The 23,000-nt window shown below is 47.4% G+C and overlaps 1 protein-coding gene across 4 annotated transcripts in view; it reads right to left on the reverse strand.

Annotated features, from left to right (window-relative positions):
• Positions 1 to 23,000, reverse strand: part of NR5A2 (nuclear receptor subfamily 5, group A, member 2) — a 128,727-nt gene that overhangs the window by 90,877 nt on the left and 14,850 nt on the right. For 2 of the 4 annotated variants that reach the window (XM_010831079.1, XM_010831080.1), the window contains exons 2-4: positions 21,523 to 21,641; positions 19,863 to 20,004; positions 17,016 to 17,662 (exon numbers count right to left, since the gene is read on the reverse strand). In XM_010831079.1, coding sequence (XP_010829381.1) covers positions 17,016 to 17,662; positions 19,863 to 20,004; positions 21,523 to 21,641 — 908 coding nt within the window. The other 2 variants (XM_010831082.1, XM_010831081.1) reach the window with 2 other exon arrangements.

The following is a 23,000-nucleotide window of genomic DNA, read 5'->3' on the forward strand; positions in this document are numbered from 1 at the left end:
GTGGGTCGCTACTGTCCGGTCCCTCAGTCGTCACCCTTTGCGACCCCATGGACGGCAGCACGCCAGGCTCCCCTGTCCTTTACCAACTCCCGGAGCTTGCTCAAACTCATGTCCATTGAGTCGGTGATGCCGTCCAACCATCGCATCCTCTGTTGCCCCCTTCTCCTGCTGCCCTCAACCTTTCCCAGCATCAGGGTCTTTTCCAGTGAGTCGGCTCTTTGAATCAGGCACCCACAGTATTGGGAGCTTCAGCATTAGTCCTTCCAATGAATATTCAGAGTTGATTCAGTGTGGGTGGTCTACACTTAAATCCTATTTGACTACAGTGTAGATTTTTATCCCCACCTTCTTCCTACCCCAGTGACATCCTATGCAGGAAATTCCTTATTGGAATAGAAATCAGAGGCACTCTTTCCTGAAATGAATGAGCTTAAGCTTCAAAAACCTTCCCAACTGCAGAGACACTAGACAAATATCAAGATGCTTTTCAATGTCAAGGAGTAAAGTGTGCAAGGTACACACAGTCCTTTCGGAGAATCAGGGGGTGTCAGCATTATAATACACGGAACACTCATTGCTGTAGGCAGGGTACGATCCTGGAATGCCAGGCATACTCATGTCCGACTCTCTGCAACCCTACAGACCGTAGCCCACCACGCTCCTCTGACCACGGGACTCTCCAGGCAAGAATACTGGAGTGGGTTGCCATGCCCTCCTCCAGGGGATCTTCCCGACACAGGGATGAAACCCACACGTCTCACGTCTCCTGCCCTGGCAGGTGGGTTCTTCACCCCTAGCGCCGCCTGGGAAGCCCGTGGAATATTAATGCCCATCTATAATTCTGTAGATAAATCCCTGGATCTGTTTTATAATCCAATCCAGTCTGCACTGTGGGGAGGGAAGCGTTGGAGAGACTGTAGCTTGGATTATCTGTTACTATAGAAAAGAAAGTGAAAGTTCTTACAAAAGCAACACACATAATGAAAGGATTGGAGATAAAGCTTCGGTGGAATATTTAAAATACCCAGCAATTTTCTCCTCATAAAAAAGACACGGCTGTGGAGGAAAACAAAGGTGGGTCCATGTCAAGGAGGTGGCTCAAACTCAGGGATCAAATTCTTCTAGACAATTTCAAAGGTCTGATGGTCCAAAGCTTCCTCTGCCTTCTCGGAAGGGGAGTCACGTTGGCCTCAGCCATTCATCGAACGTGCCACTCCGACTGAATCTGCAACCTGGTCAGTTTCTGTTGGCAGAGGGGTTCGGTCTTAACCAGACTCGTATCTTTATCACTGAAATACATTTGGATCCCTTAAGGAGAGAATACTGGTAAGTTCTCATGTAGCTGCAACTCAACGAGCTGCACCTCAGTAAGAGGTTAGGAGCCGGGGTGTCCTCCTGTTTTGATCTCACTGACAGGCTGGTGACACTTGTGCAGGATGAAGGGTTGAAGCTGCAAACCACAGAGCGTCTTGACTGCTGTGGAACTCAGGCCGACTGCAGAGGGTGTCAAGAATCCGGGTCTCTGGGAAGAACTTGGCTTCTTGTCTGCAGGGGATGTTGTAGCTACAGAACGTCGGAGGGTCCCCAAGGCAGCATCTAAGAACCAGTCCTGGCACCTGTATCTACCTGTTCCAGGAGCATCTCAGGCGCTCTGCAGGCATGCTCCCAGAGATGCCAGTTCCCCTTCCTTCTCCACAATGGCTCTCAGTGGCTCAGGCCACAAACCCAAACTGTGCTTGTCTCATCTTTTTCTCTGAAAGCCGCTTTCAGCAAATCTGTCCGCTCTACCTCAACCTGTGTCCTGAGTCCGTCCACGCTGTCACTTCTCCCGTCCCATCGTCACACCCTGTCTAAGCCACTGGCCTGCTGAACCTCCTACATCCCCCTTCTTGCTTCCTTCTGAAGCACTTCCTACCTGTGGCCAGAGAGATGTTTCCCATAATAAGAACGCAGTGAAGACACTGCATTGTCTAAAATCTTCCTAAGAGTTCCTATCCCAAACCGTACAAAATCCAAGCCCTATGTGGGTTGGACCTTGCCAAACGCTTTGACTCTCTGTATTTTGGCTTTCTTCATGATTCTTGAAAATACTGAGCTAGTTTCCATCCTGGGGTTTGCACTTGCTATCCCTGCGTCTGGACTGTCTCCGAGCTTAGCAAGCCTGGTTCTTTCCTGCCGCTTAGGATTCAGCTCAAGTGTCCGCTCCTCATGCTGGCTTCTTCTGACGCCCCCTGTTCCCTCTCTTCCCATATTCTCCTCCCTCATTTATTCCGTTCACGTTGTCTTTCTTGTCTGTTTCCACGCGCTTCCCTCCCACCACAAAGTGAGCACCAATAAAAGCGGTGTCCTTGTTGCTCCTGTTCACCACTGCATCCCCTGCTTTAGAATAAGGCTTGTCACTTAGTGCATAACTTTACTTTCTGGCCTCGCCATGTGGCATGCGGGATCCTAGTTCCCTGACCAGGAACTGAATCCACACCCCTGCACTGGGAGCACAGTCTTAACCGCTGGGTCTCCAGGGAAGAGACCTGGAGACGTTTAATTAACATGGGCTGAATGAATGAATGATTTGAACAAATAATTTTAAAAGCTGGTATGTGATCGCTCTAGGTCCACTGGGCTAGCTGAACCCTCTCGCCAACACTCAATATAAACTGATTTGGTGCCATTAAATCAATGACTATGAAACAAACAGCAATAGATGTGTGTGAGGTGAAAAAGAAAAGTTTCCTGGTCAAAATACGAGTTATACTGAAGGAGTTTTAAAATGTCACGTGGGTTTAAACATGAAATAAAAACCAGAACCTCGAATATATCCACGTCACCAGTGACTGGACTTTACCTAGAAGAAAAGGCCTTGGAAAGAATAGCAGAAATAACATAGTATATATGAAAGACTTTATACCTTCTACACGGCAACAACAACGTTTAACAATACATAAAAAGAGGTCACTGGGATTCATTTCAGCTAAACACTGGGAAAACAAAGGAAAATGACGCCAGAAATGAATGCAAAAAATGAAACAAAAAAAAGCTCGAATAATAAAATATTATTAAAATAAAAAATAAAAAAAGTTTAAAATAAAAAATAAAGCTTAAAAATAGTGGTTTTGAGATATAATAAACATACGAGAAAAGTAACTCCCCCCTTCAGAAAAAGAAACAGTCGGCGTGTATGTCCAATGGTCACCAAGCACATTTCCAGTCCCCCTGGGTCACTCCTCGAGCTCCCCTGGCGGCTTCCCTTTGCCTAGGACAAGATCCACACACAGGAGCCCACATGGTGGCCCCGCCACCTGTCCGGTCACCTCCCCCCCCAGTCACTTCCTGCAAAAGGAGGCAGGTGCCCCCAGATTACAGGGCCCAAGCCTCGTGCTCTCTGCACCAGCCCCTCTCTGCTGGGGACATCCCCCGTGACCCCCGCAATGCCACCTGCTCACCTGGCTGGCATCTCCTCCTCATCCTGCAAGACCTCCCTTCCCCTGACCAGCTTTGTCCCAGCTCCACACGGGGTAGGTGCCCCCAAGAGCTCACCCTGCATTCTAGGCAAACCTTCCTCTCTTGGTACTAGTCACCGCTGGACTACTGCCATGGACCACTGGTTGGTGGTGGCTTAGTTGCTAAGTCATGTCCGACTCTTGCGACCCCAAGAACCATGGCCCACCAGGCTCCTCTGTCCATGGGATTCTCCAGGCAAGAACACTGGAGTGGCTTGCCACTTCCTTCTCCAGGGGATCCTCCCGCCCCAGGGATCGAACCCTGGTCCCCTGCGTTGCAGGCAGATTCTTCAGCAACTGAGCCACAAGGGAAGCCCAAAACTTATCAATGGGGTGTTTCAAATTCTGGACTGTATACAATTAACTGAATTATATAAATGGTACTTCATTTTCCTCATCTTTACTTTCTTCATCCACATTATTTATAGCTAAGAATAAATAAGACTCTTGAGAGTCCCTTGGACTGCAAGGAGACCCAACCAGTCCACCCTAAAGGAGATCCATCAGTTCTGGATGTTCATTGGAAGAACTGATGTTGAAGCTGAAACTCCAACACTTTGGCCACCTGATGCAAAGAGGTGATTCATTTGAAAAGACCCTGATGCTGGGAAAGATTGAGGGCAGGAGGAGAAGGGGATGACAGAGGATAAGATGGTTGGATGGCATCACTGATGCAATGGACATGAGTTTAGGTAAACTCTGGGAGTTGGTGATGGACAGGGAGGCCTGGCATGCTGTGGTTCATAGGGTCGCAAAGAGTCGGACACGACTGAGAGACTGAACAACTGAACTGAAGAATAAATAAATATCTTCTAATACTCACCTCTGTCAACTGTGGTTATATGAAATTGCCCAATGTCATTTTTAACATGAAATGTTTATTTTTAAACTTCAGTGACAGAATTAGACCTAACTTTTATTTATACAAAAAGAGTCCCCTCTTTAAGATGCATAAATTGCCCATGTACTCATTTATGCAATTCACCACTGCTACTACAAACCCCTGCCGCGTTTCTCAGGGTTGGCACGATGTCCACAAGAATTCGATCGTCTCTTCAGTTTCAGCATCGTTTCAACCATCAGTGCGAGCATCGTCACACATAGCTGCACGGGCTTCCAGAGGCAGCGTCTGCTAGGGGGCCAGGTGTTGCTCCTACTTGAATTGAGCAAAACGCCCCGCAGAACACGGCTGGTGTCGGGGGCGGGGAGCCCACCTGTCCTGTCTGCAGCACAGGCATCGACGCACAGTCAGAACTCAGTAAAGGCTGCGTGAACGGGGGCATAAACAGGTAAGACCTAAATGGATAAAATCTCAGATCTGCCCTGATCCTAAGTCACAGCCCATCATTTACACCGGAAGTGTTTTACCAATGGCTAGGGAGTCAAGCCTTCTTGAATTGATCAGATTCTTGAAGGATTTCTTTAGAGATTCACTTCTAAAGAAAAAAAACCGCTACGTCCTGGTGAATGAAATGCAGGCACAATGTGTTCTGGCTCTTTTCAAAAGCCAACCATCAGCTGTACCCAACCAAATCCATGACTGGAATGAAGTTATGTTTTCAAGATTGTGACACGTCATTGATAAAACCATAAAAGGAATTCTCTATGGTCGAATAAAACTCCTCTGAAAACATTCATAACCACAAATCCCAATACATGAGCGCAAACTATTAATGCTTTTAAAGCAAGTTAGACCCCACAAAAGTGACGGCTATTGTTTCCACGCTAAATATCTGGCATGAGTTGAACCTTATATAAATGGCAGTATTTTTGTGCCCAAGCATCTTCCCTCCTTCATTTGCTTGCCAAACAGATCCAGAATTTTTTTTTTTTCCCTCTGAAACTGGAGCAAGAATCAATTAAAATGTATAATAATGTGTTAACTAACTAATACAGCAATTAACGCTAAGGGGCATTTCAAGCCCGGAGTTTTTAGCAACAGCCCTGTTCTTTCATTCCCTCTGTCGGATCTGTAATTGAGAGAATACCGTGAGAGCAGTCTTTCATCAGCTCCAAGAGTTACATTTCCCGCTTTGATAACCGTACAAGGAAATCTGAGGCACTTCAAGCTTCCAATTACATTTGATTAGCCAGTCAGAATCATCTAACAGCTTTCATCACCCAAAGGAGAACTTTTGAAGAATTCTGTTGCCCACACTTCTGCACAAACACTAATCTATATCATTATTTTACAAGGGGAAATGTAATATTTAGTAAGTTTTTAAATTAGGCAATAAGCAAAAGCCTCTTACTCATCACGATTTTGGGATCAAAGAAGCACAAGGGTGGTTCTGAGATGTGTGAGGTAAAGGATTTGTGGTGAGTTCACAGGAGGCAAGATACTCTGGTCAAAATGAAACAACAGGTCTTGGAATCTGCTAACATTTCGGAGAGCACGTCTGAAAACAGGACATGCACTTGTGATACATACACACAAGATCTGCCCGGGAGAAGCGCGGAGGACCTGAGACCTACGTGTGTGTGAAATTATTTCCTACCAAATGCACGCGAGTGTGGCTGTATCGACCACATCAGGGCCACTGCTTAAGAAGTCACTGAAAACATCCTCCTCGGAATTTTCTGATGACCAGTTAGGAATTTAATCCTGCTTAAACGTGAAGACAGGAGTTGTTATCAGTGCTGCCTTGACCCAGCCCCACGCCCCTCCCCATCTTGAGTGTATCCCTGCAAAACGGACCTGATATCCTCCATGTTTCATCCTCCATAAAAATGTGTTTTTAATTTAAGTGAAATAATTATCCTGCTTTCCCAGGTAAAGTATTCTGTAAACAGGCTATTTAGAAATGTGATCGTCATTTCACTGGAGGTGGTCCTGCTGCATAGACTTTAAAGAGCAATGCTATGAGGCACGGATGGAAGGCCAGCTACCTCCACTCTCCCCAAATGAATGGCAGAAGGGGTTACCCTCTGCCTCCGCAACCCTCGTCTTGTGCAATAAAAGACAGACTTTAGACCTGTTGCCCAGTTAGTCCATCTGCTACGTCAAGAGAACGGCTTCTTACAGCGTCAGAAATCGGATCACGGTTGGTTGCAAAGTTAATCCTTAATGTTGCGTAATCCTGGGGACATTTCTAAATATTCAAGATAATGGGGCGCTCTTTTAGTCTTCACGGAGAAATGGAGAGCAGCAGGGCCCTACAGTCCTGTGCCCTTCAGATCTGTACAATTTCTCTTCCAAGCGTTTGGCTGTTCCTTCCAAGGCTGCTGGATGTGAATAACCCAGGCTTGGTCCTGGGAGGTCGGAAACATGGCGTTTGAAAATGATTTCCAGGGGACTTCCCTGGTGGTCCGGTGGTTAAGAATAGCTTTGCAGCGCAGGGCACGTGGGTTTGATCCCTGGCTGAGGACCTAAAAACTCACACGGCTCGGAGCAACAGCCTGGACCTGCAACCAGAGAATCTGTGCACCGCAACGAAGACCCCGCATGCTGCAGAGAAGTTCCCACGTGCCGCAGCTAGGACCCCGTGCAGCCAAGTAAACATTTTTTAGAAAGAAAGAGAATGATTTCCATGCAGGAAGTAAAAAGGCAGGGACACACGGGCAGCCAGCCCTTTGCGGGACCGTGCGGAGGTGTCGCTTACACAGTGTAGGCGGGCGTTACAGGGGTCCCCACACTCGCGGTCAGTCTCTTGTGCCCTGGCTCTGGAGGCTGACCTGCTTCTGCAACAGGAAACCCCACTGTGTGGAGTCCCCTCGCCCAGAGACAAGGCCACCCAGATGTTCCACCGACTACCCGCGAACGCTGCCCACTCCTGGGTTCGCCGACCTGACCGTTTCTCATGTCTTCTCCATCTGCCCTCAGACCTCCAGGGCTCAGGGGCCCTCCTGGCCCACCACGTCCCATCTGCAGGGAAATACACACGCAGCCCCGGATGGGGCGGGCTCCCAGGACCCACAACACTGCAGGCGCCTGTGGGGAGCTGAGAGACCCTGGGGAAGGAGGAGAAGCCATGTGAGTGAGCAAAGAGAAAGGGGGTCAGGACAGATAGAAAGGAGAGATGGAGGCGAAGGAAAGGGGAGAAAACCAAGAGGATGATACAGCAGGTCAGCGTGTCTCCAGAGACGCTGGCCGGGGCCCCGTGCACAGGAGGCCCGAGCTTCGCCTGGCTTTAAGAAAGACCCAGGGCTGGCAGAGGGACGCTGTGGACCGTGCTGTGCTGGAGGGCGGCGGCATTCTTGGGTCAGAGATGAATGTCTTTAACGTGAGCAACAGCACAGACGTGCAATTTCCATGCAGCCATTCTGCAAATGGATGTGGAGCTCGCAGAGATTTGTATGATCGACTTCCCGAGCTGCAGAAGAATGAGTCAGAGCAAGTCATCCTTCACTTGCTCTGGAAAACAGAAAGACCTACTCTACCTCACAGGTTCAGAGGGCAAAGTCCTTCAAAAGTGTGTTAGGGAGTGTCACACGTGAGTCATGTTTGCGGCGTTGCCACCCACTACCAGACTCGGAGTGCCGGCGGAGATCTCCCCTCCCCGAGACTGAGGAGCAGACGTTCTAGACTTTCTTAAGATCTGTGAGCAGCCTGTGTGTCCTGCTGGGCAGACGTGTGCAGGCCTTGCACCGACCAGGGACCCAGGGAAGTCTCAGCAAACAGGTGTGGACCAGCTTCTAAGCAGACAGGCTGACACACTGCTCTCTATTGGCCACGCGGTCGGAATCAGAGCTGGGCACCCGGGGTGGCAGAGCCTGCCCGGCGTGCCCAAGTGGGGAGCACCACCCCCCTGCTGACCCTGCAGTCACATACGCTTTTACAGATTAAGGTTTAGAAGCTCCAGAGTCTACAACCAATGGCAGACTCCTCCTCTTCTCCGGTTCTGTATTCCAGCCTTACAAGGTCACCGCCAATTAAAAAGAGGAAGAATTTACATATTCTTGGGTCATGTTAAGCAATGGCTCTCTGCCGCTGAAGAAGAACACAGGTCCTTTAAGGCCCGTTGTAAAGTGGTTCTCAGATGGGCGTGGCTTACAGAAGACTGCCATATGCGTTGTTGGTTTCAAAGACATAGTTAGTACTTAACAGCCGCGTGACTTGGGGCAAATCAGTGAAAGTCTTTAGGTCTCGGAACCTCAGCTGCACGCTGGGAGCAGACGTGCTCACTGCCCAGGAAGTAATGAGCATTAGATGAGATACAATACTGGTAAAGCGACTGACAATCATCTGAGTAATGAGTAGTAAATGAGATACAATACTGGTAAAGCGACTGACGATCGTCTGACTCACTCAGTAAGTGGCAGCTACTATTATCACCTGCTACCCAAAGTATTTTCTGTGGACCTTGCGCCTTCCCTAAGCTCTCTCCTGTTAATGTAACTCCAAGCCTTGGGGGCAGGTTACCTACTGAGCTTTTATTTTTCCGTCTGTTTCCTCCTCCATCTCTCTCATGCCTGCCTCCCATCCCCCTCCCCAAACTGGCTGAAGTGCCTCGGCAGCCGGTGACAAATTATTTGACTAAAAAAAAATTGGAGGTTTAAAAACCTAGTTAGCAAAACTACAATGAGGTAAGACCTGACACTGGTCAGAATGGCCATCATAAGAGAGTCTACAGATAAGAAGTGCTGGAGAGAGTGTGGAGAAAGGGGGACCTTCCTACATCATCATGGTGGGAATGCCAACTGGCACAGCCACTGTGGAGAACGGTGTGCTGCTGCTAAGTCGCTCCAGTCGTGTCCGACTCTGTGCGACCCCATAGACGGCAGCCCACCAGGCTCCTCTGTCCCTGGGATTCTCCAGGCAAGAACACTGGAGTGGGGTGCATCGCCTTCTCCAAGAGGTTCCCTAAAACACTAAAAATAGAGCTGCCTGCAATCCCACTCCTGGGTGTATATTCAGACAAAACTGCAATTCAAGAAATGCATGCACCCCTACATTCACAGCAGCCTATTTAAAACAGCCAAGACGTGGACACAACCTAGATGCCCATTTACAGAAGGATGGGCACACAGATGGCCCATGCACACGGTGGAGTGCCAGTCAGCTGCGAAAAAGAACGAAATCATGCCATTCGCAGCGACGTGGATGGACCTAGAGGTTACCATGCTAAGTGAAGTTAAGCAGACAAATACCATATGACGTCACGGAGGTGCGGGATCTAAAACATGACACAGATGAAGCAAACTCACAGATGCACAAGACGGACCCGCAAACTCCAGACGCACAGGACGGACCCGCAAACTCTAGATGCACAGGATGGACCCGCAAACTCACAGACGCACAGGACGGAACTGTGGGTTCCAAGGGGGTGGCTGGGGGTTTGGGATTCACAGGAGCAAACTGTTATACGCAGGCTGGACAAACAGGGCCTTACTGTACAGGACAGGGACCTGTACTCAGTGCCCCGTGACAAACCAAAATAGAAAAGAATATGAGAAACAATATAGACATGTATGAACCACTCTGCTGTTCAGGAGAAATGAACACAGCACTGTAAATCAATTATATGGGAATAAAATAACTTCAAAAAAATATAAAATAAAAACCTAGTTAGCAAACTTTTATCGATCAGTTAACTCTGTGTCTCTCTGGATCCAGGAAGGATGGACGGACGTGTCCTCTGGAAAGGACCACTTTACGTGACAGCAAGGGTCCAGGGCTTCCCCTCCTGGGCAAGAGGCGACCTTGTCCCGCCCTCCCTTCCGAGGAGGGAAGAAGCGGCCCGACCCGCGCCTGAGGAGAGGGACCCAGACCTGCAGCAGGAAGAGCGAGCCCTCGATCAAAGGGGCCTCTTCCCTCCACCACCTGACCTCGAGCAGAGCAAGGGAGATGCCCGTTTTCTTCCCACCCTCACTGTGCTTTCCTGACGCCTGACAGCGACCCAGCCAGTTAAACACGGTGCCCTGGTGTGGCGGGCTTCTCCCACGCTCCCCACCATCCTGACAGGTAACACACAGGTTAACAGGGACAGGAAGCGCGTCGGGTATGTGAACCAGCATGAAGCACGATCATTGCTCCCACCAGACCCCCTGGCGCCCACCCACTGCACAGTAACTAGCAGCGTCTGGTCACCCGGAAACCCGGAGTCCAAGCCGAGTCTGCCGCCTGTGGGCGTATCCTCACTGAATAAAGCAAATGTAATACTTACAAGGGCTTTCCCCGGTGGCTCCGTGGTAAAGAACCCCCCTGCAATGCAGGAGAAGCAAGTTCAGTCCCTGGGTTGGGAAGATCCCCTGGAGGAGGAAATGGCACCCCACTCCAATATTCTTGCCTGGAGAATCCCACAGACAGAGGAGCCTGGCAGGCTATAGTCCACAGGGTTGAAAAAGGGTTCAACCTGACTTAGCGACTTAACAACAACAACAACAACAATACTTTAAATGGAACTGAGAGAGTGGAGAAGCTAGCACTCCACAGTCAGGAGGGTCATTTCTGCCAAAGAACAACACCTCTACCTTAAACAGGTATTGATGGGGGAGAGCCGATTCACCCTGCAGACAGTGACCAAGAAGACTTTAACGGCTACAGGAAGATTCCTCAGTCAGTAAGTGACGTGGATGCAGGAGCACACAAGCCTGGACAAGCACAGACAGCCAGAAAGACCCACATCTCAGCACCAGCAACCAGCCCAGAGGCTCTGTGCCAGGCCTGCCCGGAGGAGCCACAGAAGCAGATGTCTGATGCCGAAGAGCCCCGAGTCACAGAGTCAGACCTGCAGCTTCCAACCTTCCCTCCAAACTCACAGGCAGCAGAAAACTTCCATGCCACCCCAGTGGAGAAAAGCCAGTTTCCGGTTTCCTTGTAAACCTACGGAAGGTCCACTTATTTCCTTCTGATCTCTTTTTGAGAAATAGGTTTCATGGTCAGAGATGTTTTCATTTGCCTTCAAATAGAAATACTTCTCCCCTCTTTATGGGAAATCACATTAAATGCTGATCATCTGCTTCCAGGAGGACCTACTTTGCATCCAAAGAAATGAAAACACAGGTAAGTAAAGTGACGGACGATAATTCTGGGTACATGATCCTGAAAGCTCAGGCAGAGGCCAGAGGGAGCAGTGGGGGTGTGTGTGCACAGCTGACCCCATGGACTGCAGCCCACCAGGCTCCTCTGTCTATGGGCATCTCAAGGCTAGAACACTGGAGTGGGTTGCCCTTTCCTTCTCCAGGCAATGTTCCCGACCCAGGGATTGAACTTGCTCTTCTGTGTTGCATCTCCTGCACTGGCAGGCGGATCCTTCACCACTGAGCCACCTGGGAGACATTAAAGAGAGCAGGACGGCAGATACGGTAGGTGAACACACACACACAGAAAAGAAGGGCTGAGCGAGCCCACCAACGAACACGGCCTCAAACTGGGGCAAATCCAGCGAACCGCAGACTGTGTTGGGTGGGAGAAGTCCACTGAGGCTCGGGAAAAGGGATCTAGAGTGTTGACAATAAATAAATTAAAACTCTGCTCAAAAAGCATCCGCACCAGAGCAGAGAAAAAAGAGCGGCTGGCTTTCGAGAAAACTGGCTTCTGCGTGGCTGAATTCCTTTGGCACAGACTCCCTGAGCCTCTGAGCCCTATTTTCCACAGAAATGCTAGTTATGCGTTTCAGTCAGGATTAATTTAGACTTTTTTTATTCCTCCATGTACAAGAATATTCACGGAGGGGAAGTTCTTCTCCATCCATTCCCAGAATCCTCGGAAGACATCTGGTCTCCTTAGACGATCAAACAGATCCTGCAGATTCATTAGTTGTTCAACAAAGTGGGAATTACTTGCCCACTGCTCTGGTGTTTGTGAGATACTCGAGACACAGACGAGAGAAAAATGAGCGAAGGAAAAAGAGCACCATCTTCTTGACTTGCGACGACAGCACTTTCTGGGATGTTGGGTGAGAGGGTCTGGAATTCACTCTTGCTTTCCCAAAACACAAGTTAAAGTCAAGAACACAGGCCACCGTAAGACAGGTGGAGCTTAAAGATTTGAAGGTGTAGTGAATGCGTGCCTTGACCCCAGAAATGCTGTCAGGCTGGGGGAATTCCGGGCCATCTACCACCTGGTTACAATTCTAAGCTCCCTTCCTGACTGTTTTCACATACACAGAAAGGAGCCCAGGCTGATGCACCCGGCACCCAGCTGGACCCAGGACGTGACTTCCTTTATCCACTTTTCAGCAGGGCAGAGCCCCACGTGGCTGCCTGTCCTCCCTAGAGCGGTGGGCACAGGGGAGGCACTCAGAGGGGTCTGGACCCTCCTCCAGGGCTCAGGAGTGCCAGCGGAAGACGCACTTCACTCACTCTGCAAGAATTGTAGTCGCTTTCCAAAGCGACTCCCTCCCTCCCAGGGAGGGGTCTGGGCTCAGAGAAAATCCATCTCGCTGATTATCAGTGATTTAGCAACTGGGCAGTAGTGACCGACTTCTGATAACCGGGAGGTCTGCCGTAGCTTTCCTGGGAAAGGCGTGGACTTCTGGAGTCAAAGGTTACAGGGCTCGTGTGCGTGTGTGTGTGCATATGTGTGTGTGTCCTGGCATGGGGGCAGGGCTGTGGAGAAGCACAGCTTCTTGTAACCTGAATGGCCCGCCCCCCAGTTCTTCCCTGCAGTAGACAGCTGTACAATATCGTTCAGGCCACAGGCCCCCTGCCTCAGCTTCTCCACATGTAAACAGAGGGGCTAGAGTCCAAGGACCCCCACCATCTCGTCCTGCTCTGGAAAGCCTGTGGTGTCCGGGCCGCGAGGATCGCTGGACGCATGGGTGCTGGCTGGACAGCTACCCCAACTAGTTCGTTCACCTTTCCCATGCCCCAACTTTGGACGGAAATCAGAACTGCCCCTCATGTAGGAAACAAAACAGCGCACTTACAGGTACTTACTCTCTTTTCTCTGGTCATCACCTAGCTCTGAAATTGTCCGGTTTCTATATTGTTGTTTTTTTTTTTTTGCTGTTTATGTACTGTTTTTCAAGATGCACGTATGGGAGTTAAACTTTGCTCTTTCCCACTCCGATATTTTGAATGGGAACCAGAACACCATTTCTCTTGTTTTGCTCCGTGAACGAAACAACCCACCAGACTTCCTCCGGCCCTTTTGGCCCCTTAGACAGTAAACAAATGAAACCTGCATCCCCTCTTCTGCACGCAGAGTGTAACGCGTCCTGTGAGGCTGAGCAAGGGGCCGTTTGCAAAACCGCCTGATTGTCTTATTACTTCTCCTGCAGAGAATGTGTGCTTTTCCAGGTCGGGGCTGTGGAGCTAAAAGCAATCTGCTCTATAAGTATACCGCCTGATGGGTAACTTACAGTGACATTAACAAGAAAAAGACAATTATGAAAAAGGGGCCGTCCATCTAAATAAATCGTCCCAAACGCTATTGTAAAATCACAAGGTTTGCAGGAAGGCAGGTGGAAGATCTGGCTGCAGGTTTCCAGGGGGCCCTGGACGCCAGGCCGGGGTGAGGGGTGGGGTCGGGGGAGGCCTTGTTCAGGAGGTGTTCCTGGCCAGGGCAGGTGGACCATGCCCGGTGGCTGGCCCACGACCTTGCCCAGGAGCAACCACTCCTGGACTGCTGGGCCTGCCTCCTCAGCGGGTCTGGAAATCAGCTCAGGGGGTGGCAACCGGGAATTTTTTTTTATTTTAAAAGCATGAAATAAATTTGACTAAAGCAAAATAGAATAGAAAATATCAGCATGTATGGCATGGACAAAAGCATGCACTGTCTCGTGGAACTCTGGCTCAGCTGAGCATGCGTGCGTGTGTGCGTGTGTGTGTGTGCACGTGTGTGTGCGTGTTGGTACACCAGGTTCCAATGGAGAATATGTTTCTTACTGTGGGCCTCAGTTCAAAAGTTTGCAAGCCTCTGCCCTGGAGAAATACAGGGCAGCACACAATGTCTCCACGCTGGCTTCAAACGCCTTGGTCTGGTTTCCACAAAGCGACTTTATAAACAAAGGAAAAGGAATTCTTCCGAAACAAATGGTCACCTCTCAATTCTGTATTTAAACAATCCCTAAGTTACTCTGGAATTCTACTTTTAGTCCTCTGAAAAATACTTCAAGGGTAATACCTCTTTCAAAAATGTAAGTCCAAGGCCAACAGCGAAGAGGGTCTAGTTGTCTTTCTCTCCTGGGGTCACCCCTGCCTTTTACAGGAGCCAGGCCAGCCTTTGCATCTGTTCCTTTCTCTTCTTTAAAGCATTTCTCACAGAAGATGATAAACGCCTTAAACAACAGCATGAAGGACTCAGATGGACCTGAGTCTGGGTGAACTCCGGGAGTTGGTGATGGACAGGGAGGCCTAGCATGCTACGATTCATGGGGTCGCAAAGAGTCGGACACGACTGAAGAGACTGAACTGAACTGAAAGGACTCAGAATGCTTTAATATGTCCCATTCCCCCAAATGTTCATATTTTAACCAAATATGAAATCTCATGCCCTAGAAAAGAATCTCATGCAATTTAACTACAGGGAAAGGAAAGGCGAAATTTGGAGAGCATGTTTTCCTAGCACTCTTAAAGTCCCACCTGGGGTTCTCTATACTCACTTCACAACTTTCTCTTTTTTCATGTAAATAATACATGATTTCTTTCCTCATGATTTTGTGAAACGAACTTCAGCTCTGTTTTTTTTTTGCGTGGATATTTATGAAATTGTCTTCGACAGCAAATATCTTGTCTTATTCAACCTTGTATCCATCTCACACTCAACGTACTGCCTGGCAAGTTTGAGGTCCTCGACTGGAAGTAATTAATTACTATTATAGAATTTTACTTCTCTATCATGCAGATGGTAATTCTGCTTTTCAACGTCAAACTAAAAAGAGTACAAAGTGCATGTTTTTTTCCTGAACATAAGAGTATTAAGTAAAGCCTCCACACATTTGTCATGAAACAGTAAGAACAATTTTAAACTAGCACTGATTTACTAAGTATATAATATATGCTGGGTTCCCAGGACTAGATGCTTTGCCCATATAGTCTCGTTTATTCCTTGAAATATCTCAACAGATGCACTGTTATTCCCTACATACCTCCACCTTCCCCCACACCACCACACCTGTAATTCCACAGACTAGAAAACTCAGGCTCAGAGACTGACAACCTGCCCAACAAAGACAGTTACTAAGCAGCAAGGATCTGACGCCAACTGGGTCCCTCTGCGAAGGCGAGGCTTCCGTCCTTCTGAGTTTCCTAACCTATCAGCTGCATCTGCAACGATCATTTTCGTTTTCATTTTCCAATCCCTTACCTGTTCTCTTAAGGGACAACGTTGCGAACCCAAGATCACCATCAAGAAAGCGTTGCTTGTTGATGATAAGCACCTGATGACACCAGGGTGGTTCCACGCCACAGGGTCTGGTCTGGCAGCCAACAGGGCACCTTGCTCAGTCCCGGTGTGAACCCCACCATCGGCCCTCTGCACACGCGGGACAGGCGCCCCGGAGCAGGGCTAGACCCGGCCCGTTCAGATAACTCTCCTGTTTCAGATCACGGGTGTCGAGGGAAGGTGGCCGTGGAAAGCCGCGTTTTCCATTTGGACGTGGTTTCCACACTCCAGCCCATCCACATGCACACAGCTTTAGACAGAACCTTTAAATGAAAAGTCTGCTTTATACTCTCCTCCTTGCAGAGATTTTAAAATCTCCTCCTAAAGGCTGAAGCCGCCACGGTAACAGGGAGAAATTGATTTTATAACAGATAGACTAGAAATCAAGCCCAGAGTTCAGTTCTGTCTTTAACGCAGAGAATGAAACCACTGACCACCCAACGCCGCTACTGGCGGGCCTGCAGTTGCTCCATGATCCCAAACTTCATTACAACTTTCCCATATTAATTCAGTCTTCAGTTTCAGGAAATAAAATAATTATGTAGTTAAACAGAGATCCTTGTACAAACAAGGACTGTGTTTACAATGTACCAATCCATTAAAATCAACGACAGACACAGATTATGAGAACCAAAGCCCAGCCAAGCAGACTAGCACTCACACGGGGCTCATTCCGCAGCCAAAGGCAGTAAACATCCTATTGGAATCTGCTCTGAAAACAAAAGGTTTACCAACCTAATGTCAAGGTAAACAGTCAGGAAATACCTACTTGATAGTCTTAACCAGCGGTACCATTTGGCTTCTCTAGCGTCTAAACACAACGAAATGTTGGCATTTTTTCCTTCTCAATTGGCACCATTATAATAGAGCCCCTTACTTGGTAATTCTTCAAAAGTTTACTGCGCTGTTTCACTGTTTCACATCGGCCTCAATGTTTCAGCCATAAACCAAGGCAGAGGGAATAAGGTAAAAATAAGGGAGAGGGAATAGCATTTTTCCTGTTCAGCAAAAAAAATCCCAACTAAGTTTACCGTGTGTGACATTAAATGCCACGCCCCTAAACGGAGAGCTGCAGAAAATACAGGCGCATAGAGGGAAGCCGCGGCAGTTCTGAAGTCAAGGTCTGAAACACCGCTTTACAAGGAAGGAAGGACAACGTGTGCGCGGCACCCAGACCCTGTGCAGCGGCACAAGGCCGGGCCGTGCGGAGGGAAGCGGAGCCCTGCGCCCCGGCGGCCGGCACGTACCTTGAGCTCCCTGAAGAAGACGCTGCTGCGGGCCCACTCCACGATGGAGAACAGCGTCTGGTCTGCCATCTTGCACATGAGCCCGAACGTGCTGAGCCGCTCGTGCTTGCCGCGGTTGGCCTGCTCCTGCTGCAGGTAGGCCATGATCTTGGCCTGCACCTGGGGCTCGTCGGGCTCACACTTGAGCAGTTCCAGGATGAGGTGGGGGATGCTGGCCGGGGAGCTGGTCTGGTAACTATCCACGTAGGAGTAGCCCATGATGGACTCCGGGGAGCTGGTGTAGGGGTCGGGGTACTCGGACTTGATGGCGCGGCTGGGAAAGTGGCTGTAGGTCTGGTACCCGGGCAGGCTGCCGTGAGGGGGCATGGCCATGCTGATGGGGGAGGTCACAAATGGGCTCCGGTCGTAGTCTGTAGGGGGCAAGGCAGCGTGGTTCAGAGGTAGGCCTTTGGAGGCAGAGTGGATGTTCTGAATCGCAGAGGAGATGCTCAGCTCGGGGGGCATGGCTTGGATCACCTGAGACATGGCTTCCAGCTTCAGTCCGTTGGCCCGGATGAGGGCTTTCTTCTGCTGCTTCAGGGCCCTGTCCCTCTTGTACATGGGCCCGAACTTATTCCTTCCTCCGCGCATTCGGTCTGCCCTTACCGCTGTTGGTGTGGGCATGAAAAAACAAAAAAAAGGAAGGAAGGGTATAAATAAGATGTAAGTCCTGAGCACTGTCCCGATCTCCGGATAGTTAGGCTCAAAATGGACCAGAAGTGGTCTGTATGTGGTTATTTTCACCACAATAGCTCTCAAAGAGTCCCAAAAAAAGCCATGTCCTCTTTATTTATGAATTCTTTCCTCCAAGTGTGTTTGTCATCAAAAAAATATTTCAGCTATGTGGGGACACATTAACCCTTTGGTGGACTGAAGAGACTCCTAGTCCTTGCTACCCCTGGGGTATTGCTAAGGACGAGGATCGGATTCTGTCCTGCCAGCAAGGCTGGGCTTCTCGTTATGGAAACACAAACTACTCAGAGGGCGCACCACCCCCCCAAATCAAAGGGGCCATTACTGGATCAAATTGTGACTATTTCTCCTGAGAACAGCTTCCTCTCTCAAATTCTTTTTGGCTAATTTGCTGCAAAATCGCTAGGTACACGCTCTTCTCGGGAAACCATCCTCACCCAGACTTGACGGGCACACACCAGGTAGCCACCGGGCATTGTTTTCAATTAAGCAGAACCGGACCTAACGAAAGCAGATTCATTTGCGAAGCTGTCAGAACAGTCCACCGTCCCGGTATCGGGCGGTGTCCGGGGCCACGTCCAGCAATATCCGTAGTGGGTCTCTGCTGGCTCACAGTGACCACTGGCAATTAGACCAGAAACAGCACCTCTGACAGCCTGTGACATGGTGAAATTGCTGGAGGTTAAGTTCTGGAGCTTTTTATCTTCGGATTAGTACAGCATTAAAAATTTATTGTGAATGCTGGGCACCCAGAATACCACACAAGATAATAAAGAGTTTTTCATCTGGATGATATTTATTGAATATTCGACTGTTTCTTCTCACTGTGAACAAAGTATGAACACGCACCACAAGTGACTTCCTATTAAGAAAGCACACTTTTTAAGCTAGAGAAAGCCAACCTCTTCCTTTTTCTTTTTTAATCAACGATCACAACGTTTAATTTTTAACATTTTATCTTCCGAGTCTCATACTATCACAAGCATCTACCACACTGTTTTGCTGTTTGGAAAATAATAAAGTGATTGGTAATGAAGAAACTGACAAGCAGTTACATCCTTTCTCAATCTCATCACAGTCCCCAGATAACCCACGAGGCCTCTTCTATTGGGAAGGAATCTATTAGCAATTTCTGCAGAGTATTTGAAATTTTTTGAGTATTTCCATCAAGTCTGAGTGCCATGCAACAGAAAAGCCCCAAAGACAACTAGTCTGTGTCTCACTGATCAAATGGAATGGGCCCCCGCATCCGGCACATCTCTGGGGTCTGTATCCCTTCTTATTACTTTATTTACAGTATATGCAATCTGTGGAAAGTCAGTGGGTCAGAGACTGAAAACCAGCAACACACCATAACATCCATGAACTACAGGTTATTTATAGCAGTCACATATTAACTTTACTTCCTCCAGTCTGTACAGTATAAACGCAGATCCTCCTTTTTCAACACAAAGCTTAATGTGGCTTCGGGGGAGCCACTCTCTTGTTCTCGTCAAACCACTGCTACCGACATGACAGTTCATTAATTTTCATGTTTCCTGATTCTCAAAAAAAAATTTTTTTTTAATTTTGCAGGCTCAGTCATCATCTTAAAAAAATTGTGCTTTCCTACACAATCAAAAATGATACTCTCCATGAGAAAAATCTCTTTATAATTAAAGGTTTTAACTCTTATTCAGGAATCATGAAACTAATAGTAACAATCAAGACAAGTTAACCTATTTAAAAAGATTAAAATCAAACTTTTTTACTAGGGCATCCTGATCTGAAACCTTTAAAGGACTTTAAAAAATATTTTGGCAAATTATTTTTACTTGTTCTCAGCTGAATCACATTGGTCTTGCTTTCATCTACCCTATGAAATGCATCTGCTTCTCAAACTAAAAAATGAGGTGGGGAGGCGAAACGCCAATGTTAAAAACTTTTTTCCTAGTAGATTTCACCAGCCTTTAAATGAGACTCAGACTATACTGCTGACAAAATGTAAAAAGATATTATTGTCAATAGTGTTAAAAGACTAAGAAAATACTGTTACCATGTTATAAGTACAATGTTGTTTTAAATCCTATGTCCTTGGAGAATTTGAACAGGCAGCAGTCTTTAGAAAAAACTTACCTTCTAGCTTCATTCCAACACTTAGACATTTTTGAAATCGACAGTAAGGACAACGCTTTCTCTGTGTTTTGTCAATTTGGCAGTTCTGGTTTTCTATACACGTGTACCTTTTATTATTTTGGACTGTTCGCTTAAAAAAGCCCTATAAGAGAAAACAGTAAGACATATTATAAAGCTAACACCCGTCTCTTCTATTGTTTCATTTTAAGGAAATCACCAGTAAATCTTTTTATTGCACCATTTGAGTCCTTATGTGGTTCTGTGGCTTGTTTCACGTTTTAACAAGATCAACCCTTCAAAACCAGGCTATGGTGGAGATTTTTCTGACATCAGAGTTATTCTTCACAAGAATCACATCAAATCTTGGAGAGCTTTGTCTACACACAGTTTTATCTCAACATTCAGGGGAAAATACATGCTATATTGATCAGTAGTTGTTTTTTTTTTTTTTTCCTTATTAACCTTCATGTTCCAGACAAGGTACTTTTAGAGAGCTGAATTATTTTTACGTAGTCTGATATAATTTTGGTGGCAAACTACAGTAAAATACCAATAGAAAAAATGAAATAACAAAACACTTCAGATGTTTTATAAACGTCAGCACTAAAGAGTTAAAAGCAAAAGCATTTAAAGAATAAAATGGAAAAATGTGGAAAATGTTCATAATTCCATTGGAATACATGAAGTTGGGGAACTGCAAAGAAAAAGGTGAAACTTATGAGGGAAAAAAGCATGTAGAGCAGAGAACTGGGTTTTAGCAGAGTGTATGCCTTCCTTATATTTCACCCAAAAGAATTAATCAGAAATAAAATCTGTAGCTTTATAACACAGTAACTGCTTAGATGGTATATTCTCTGTTTGCCCTACTGACCACAAAGTGAAACCATCTTACTTTGTTATAAAAAAAGAGAAGAGATTTTCTTGGCAGTGGTTTAGTAATTGTACTGAGTTTTCTACTTTTAAAAATGTTGAAAAATAAGGAGTATTAAATTTACTGAGAATATATGAAAAAAGTCTGAGATAAATCCTTACTGTATAGTTGATGTTATTAGTAATAATACAGTACATCTCACATATTAAAAACTCTTGCATTTAAATAAATCACCATATACTTAAAACTACTCATATTATAAACTTAAGATCTGGTTTCTATTCTTTCTGATATAAATTCCCAAAGTCTTAAAAATTATTTTTAGAATAAATCAGGATGAAATCATGCAGCTGGGAATTTAGACTTTTATATCTGTGGATAAAAAATGTTTGGATGTGTAGCACAGAATACTCTGAAGTTAAAATGTATTTGGGAAATACTTTGTCATGTTGGCTCTCAAGAACAACGATGCTTTAAATATATATAAGTCAAGCAAAATCAATATTCTGGACTGTTAGAAATAGAAGCCTTTCTACAGCTACATCACTTTCCTGCAATAAACTATTTTAAAGTCGTGATACTGGCAAAGTTTTCTAAACAGCATAAATTTCTTTGCTTTGGGGATTAAATCAGACACATATTTCTAAGAATCATCTCACTAAGACTCACTCTTTCCCTCTCTCATTTTTGAGTCCAAAAAAGACAGCCTACATTTAGCCTGAAGAAGTGGTCCAGTGGTTTATTTTGGTTTGAACATTACATTTCTCAGGTAGCAACGAAGAAGCACACCTTGCAGCTTTCACAGGTGAGGAGCCCGTAATGGTACCCAGACACTTTGTCTCCGCACACCGGACAGAGCTCCTCAAGATCTTCATCATAGGAGTAATTCACCATTTTAAACGGGGACACTGAAACAAGAAGAGGGATGCACACACCCGATTAACTTACTAGGTAGGTTTCAATCCTGCAAAAGGAAGCGGTTGGTGACTGGAGGGTAGACATCACCAGGTAAAACAGAAAATACAAATGTCTTACAGGTGTACCGCAGAGTTATTTTTACAGTCAAAGCAAAACCTCTTTTGGCATCAATGAGTAAGCACTTCACATTATTTTAATTTAAAAATAATTCTAAATTCTTTTGTTAAACATTCTTAAGCTGACCACTGTTGAACACAAGTCTCTTAACTCTGCAAGAGAGATCCAGAAAAGAAACACGAACTGCATAAAGTAACAACTTAGAATTCCTTTTAAATCGCCTTGCTGATAAGTTCCAAAACGTCACCTTTTCCTAAGGAAGAGAAAGCAGCACACAGCGTCATCCTCTCACTGGAACCGGGTTTGCCCACAGTTCCCCGAGCCTTAGGTGTCTGAGTGAAAGCAACGCCCAACCTCCACCGGGAACGGGGAGCCCCGGACACTTCGTCAGCAGCTCTGTTCCAGCCACAGCCCGAGGCTCCCAGCGTTCAGAGCTGTTAGATTAATCCAAACACCCAGTTAGGTACTGGTTGGGCTTTGATCTCTGCACTTTTGAAAATCTACTGTAAAAATTACTAGAAAAAGGGGAGGGAGCACGGACGTAAAGGGAAAGAAAAAAAGAAGGAAAAGAAGGAAAGCAAAAGATACACACGAGAGTTTGGTTTCGTCGCGAAGTACTGAAGTCCTTTAATGAACTTCACATGTTTCCGATCATCACTGCAAAATATAAACACCTCGAGCTCCCCTGTTAAACAGAAATCAGGCGGCAGCTTCGCGCGGCTCCCTGCAGGGATCGGATAACCGTCCAGCTCCGGACGCAGTCCGGGGAGGCGTCTTCGCAGCTCTAAGACCGAGAAAAACTGCGCGGGAGGGGCGGAGGCCGGGAGACCCAGGTAATACCTGATCCGGCCCCTCCCGGAGACTCGGTCCACGCCGGGGGAGCCTCGCAGCGCGGGCCACGGCCGGGAAGCGGGGGACGCCGAGGGCAGGTCCGCGCGGCCCGGCCGCCGCCCGAAGCCTCCGGGCACCTCCTGCGAACCCCGGGGCGCACTTGCCTCTCGCCCCTTGCTCAACTTGGGGCTACACACAGGCGCACGAAAGCCCCAGTCAAGTTTGTTTTAAGTTAATCAGTGGCATTTTCAGGGGGCGGGGCGGGGCTGGGCGGGGGATGGGGGAACTGAGAGCCGGCAGGAGTTTCCTCTGATTTGTTTACCGAAAAGGAAAGGGAGACAACAGGCCCCCCACCCGTCCCCAAAGTGCCAGGACACTCCAGCACCACTGTGGCCTCCTGG

This window comes from Bison bison, unplaced genomic scaffold (genome assembly GCF_000754665.1).
Source record: "Bison bison bison isolate TAMUID 2011002044 unplaced genomic scaffold, Bison_UMD1.0 scf7180017864524, whole genome shotgun sequence".
NCBI lineage: Eukaryota > Metazoa > Chordata > Mammalia > Artiodactyla > Bovidae > Bison > Bison bison.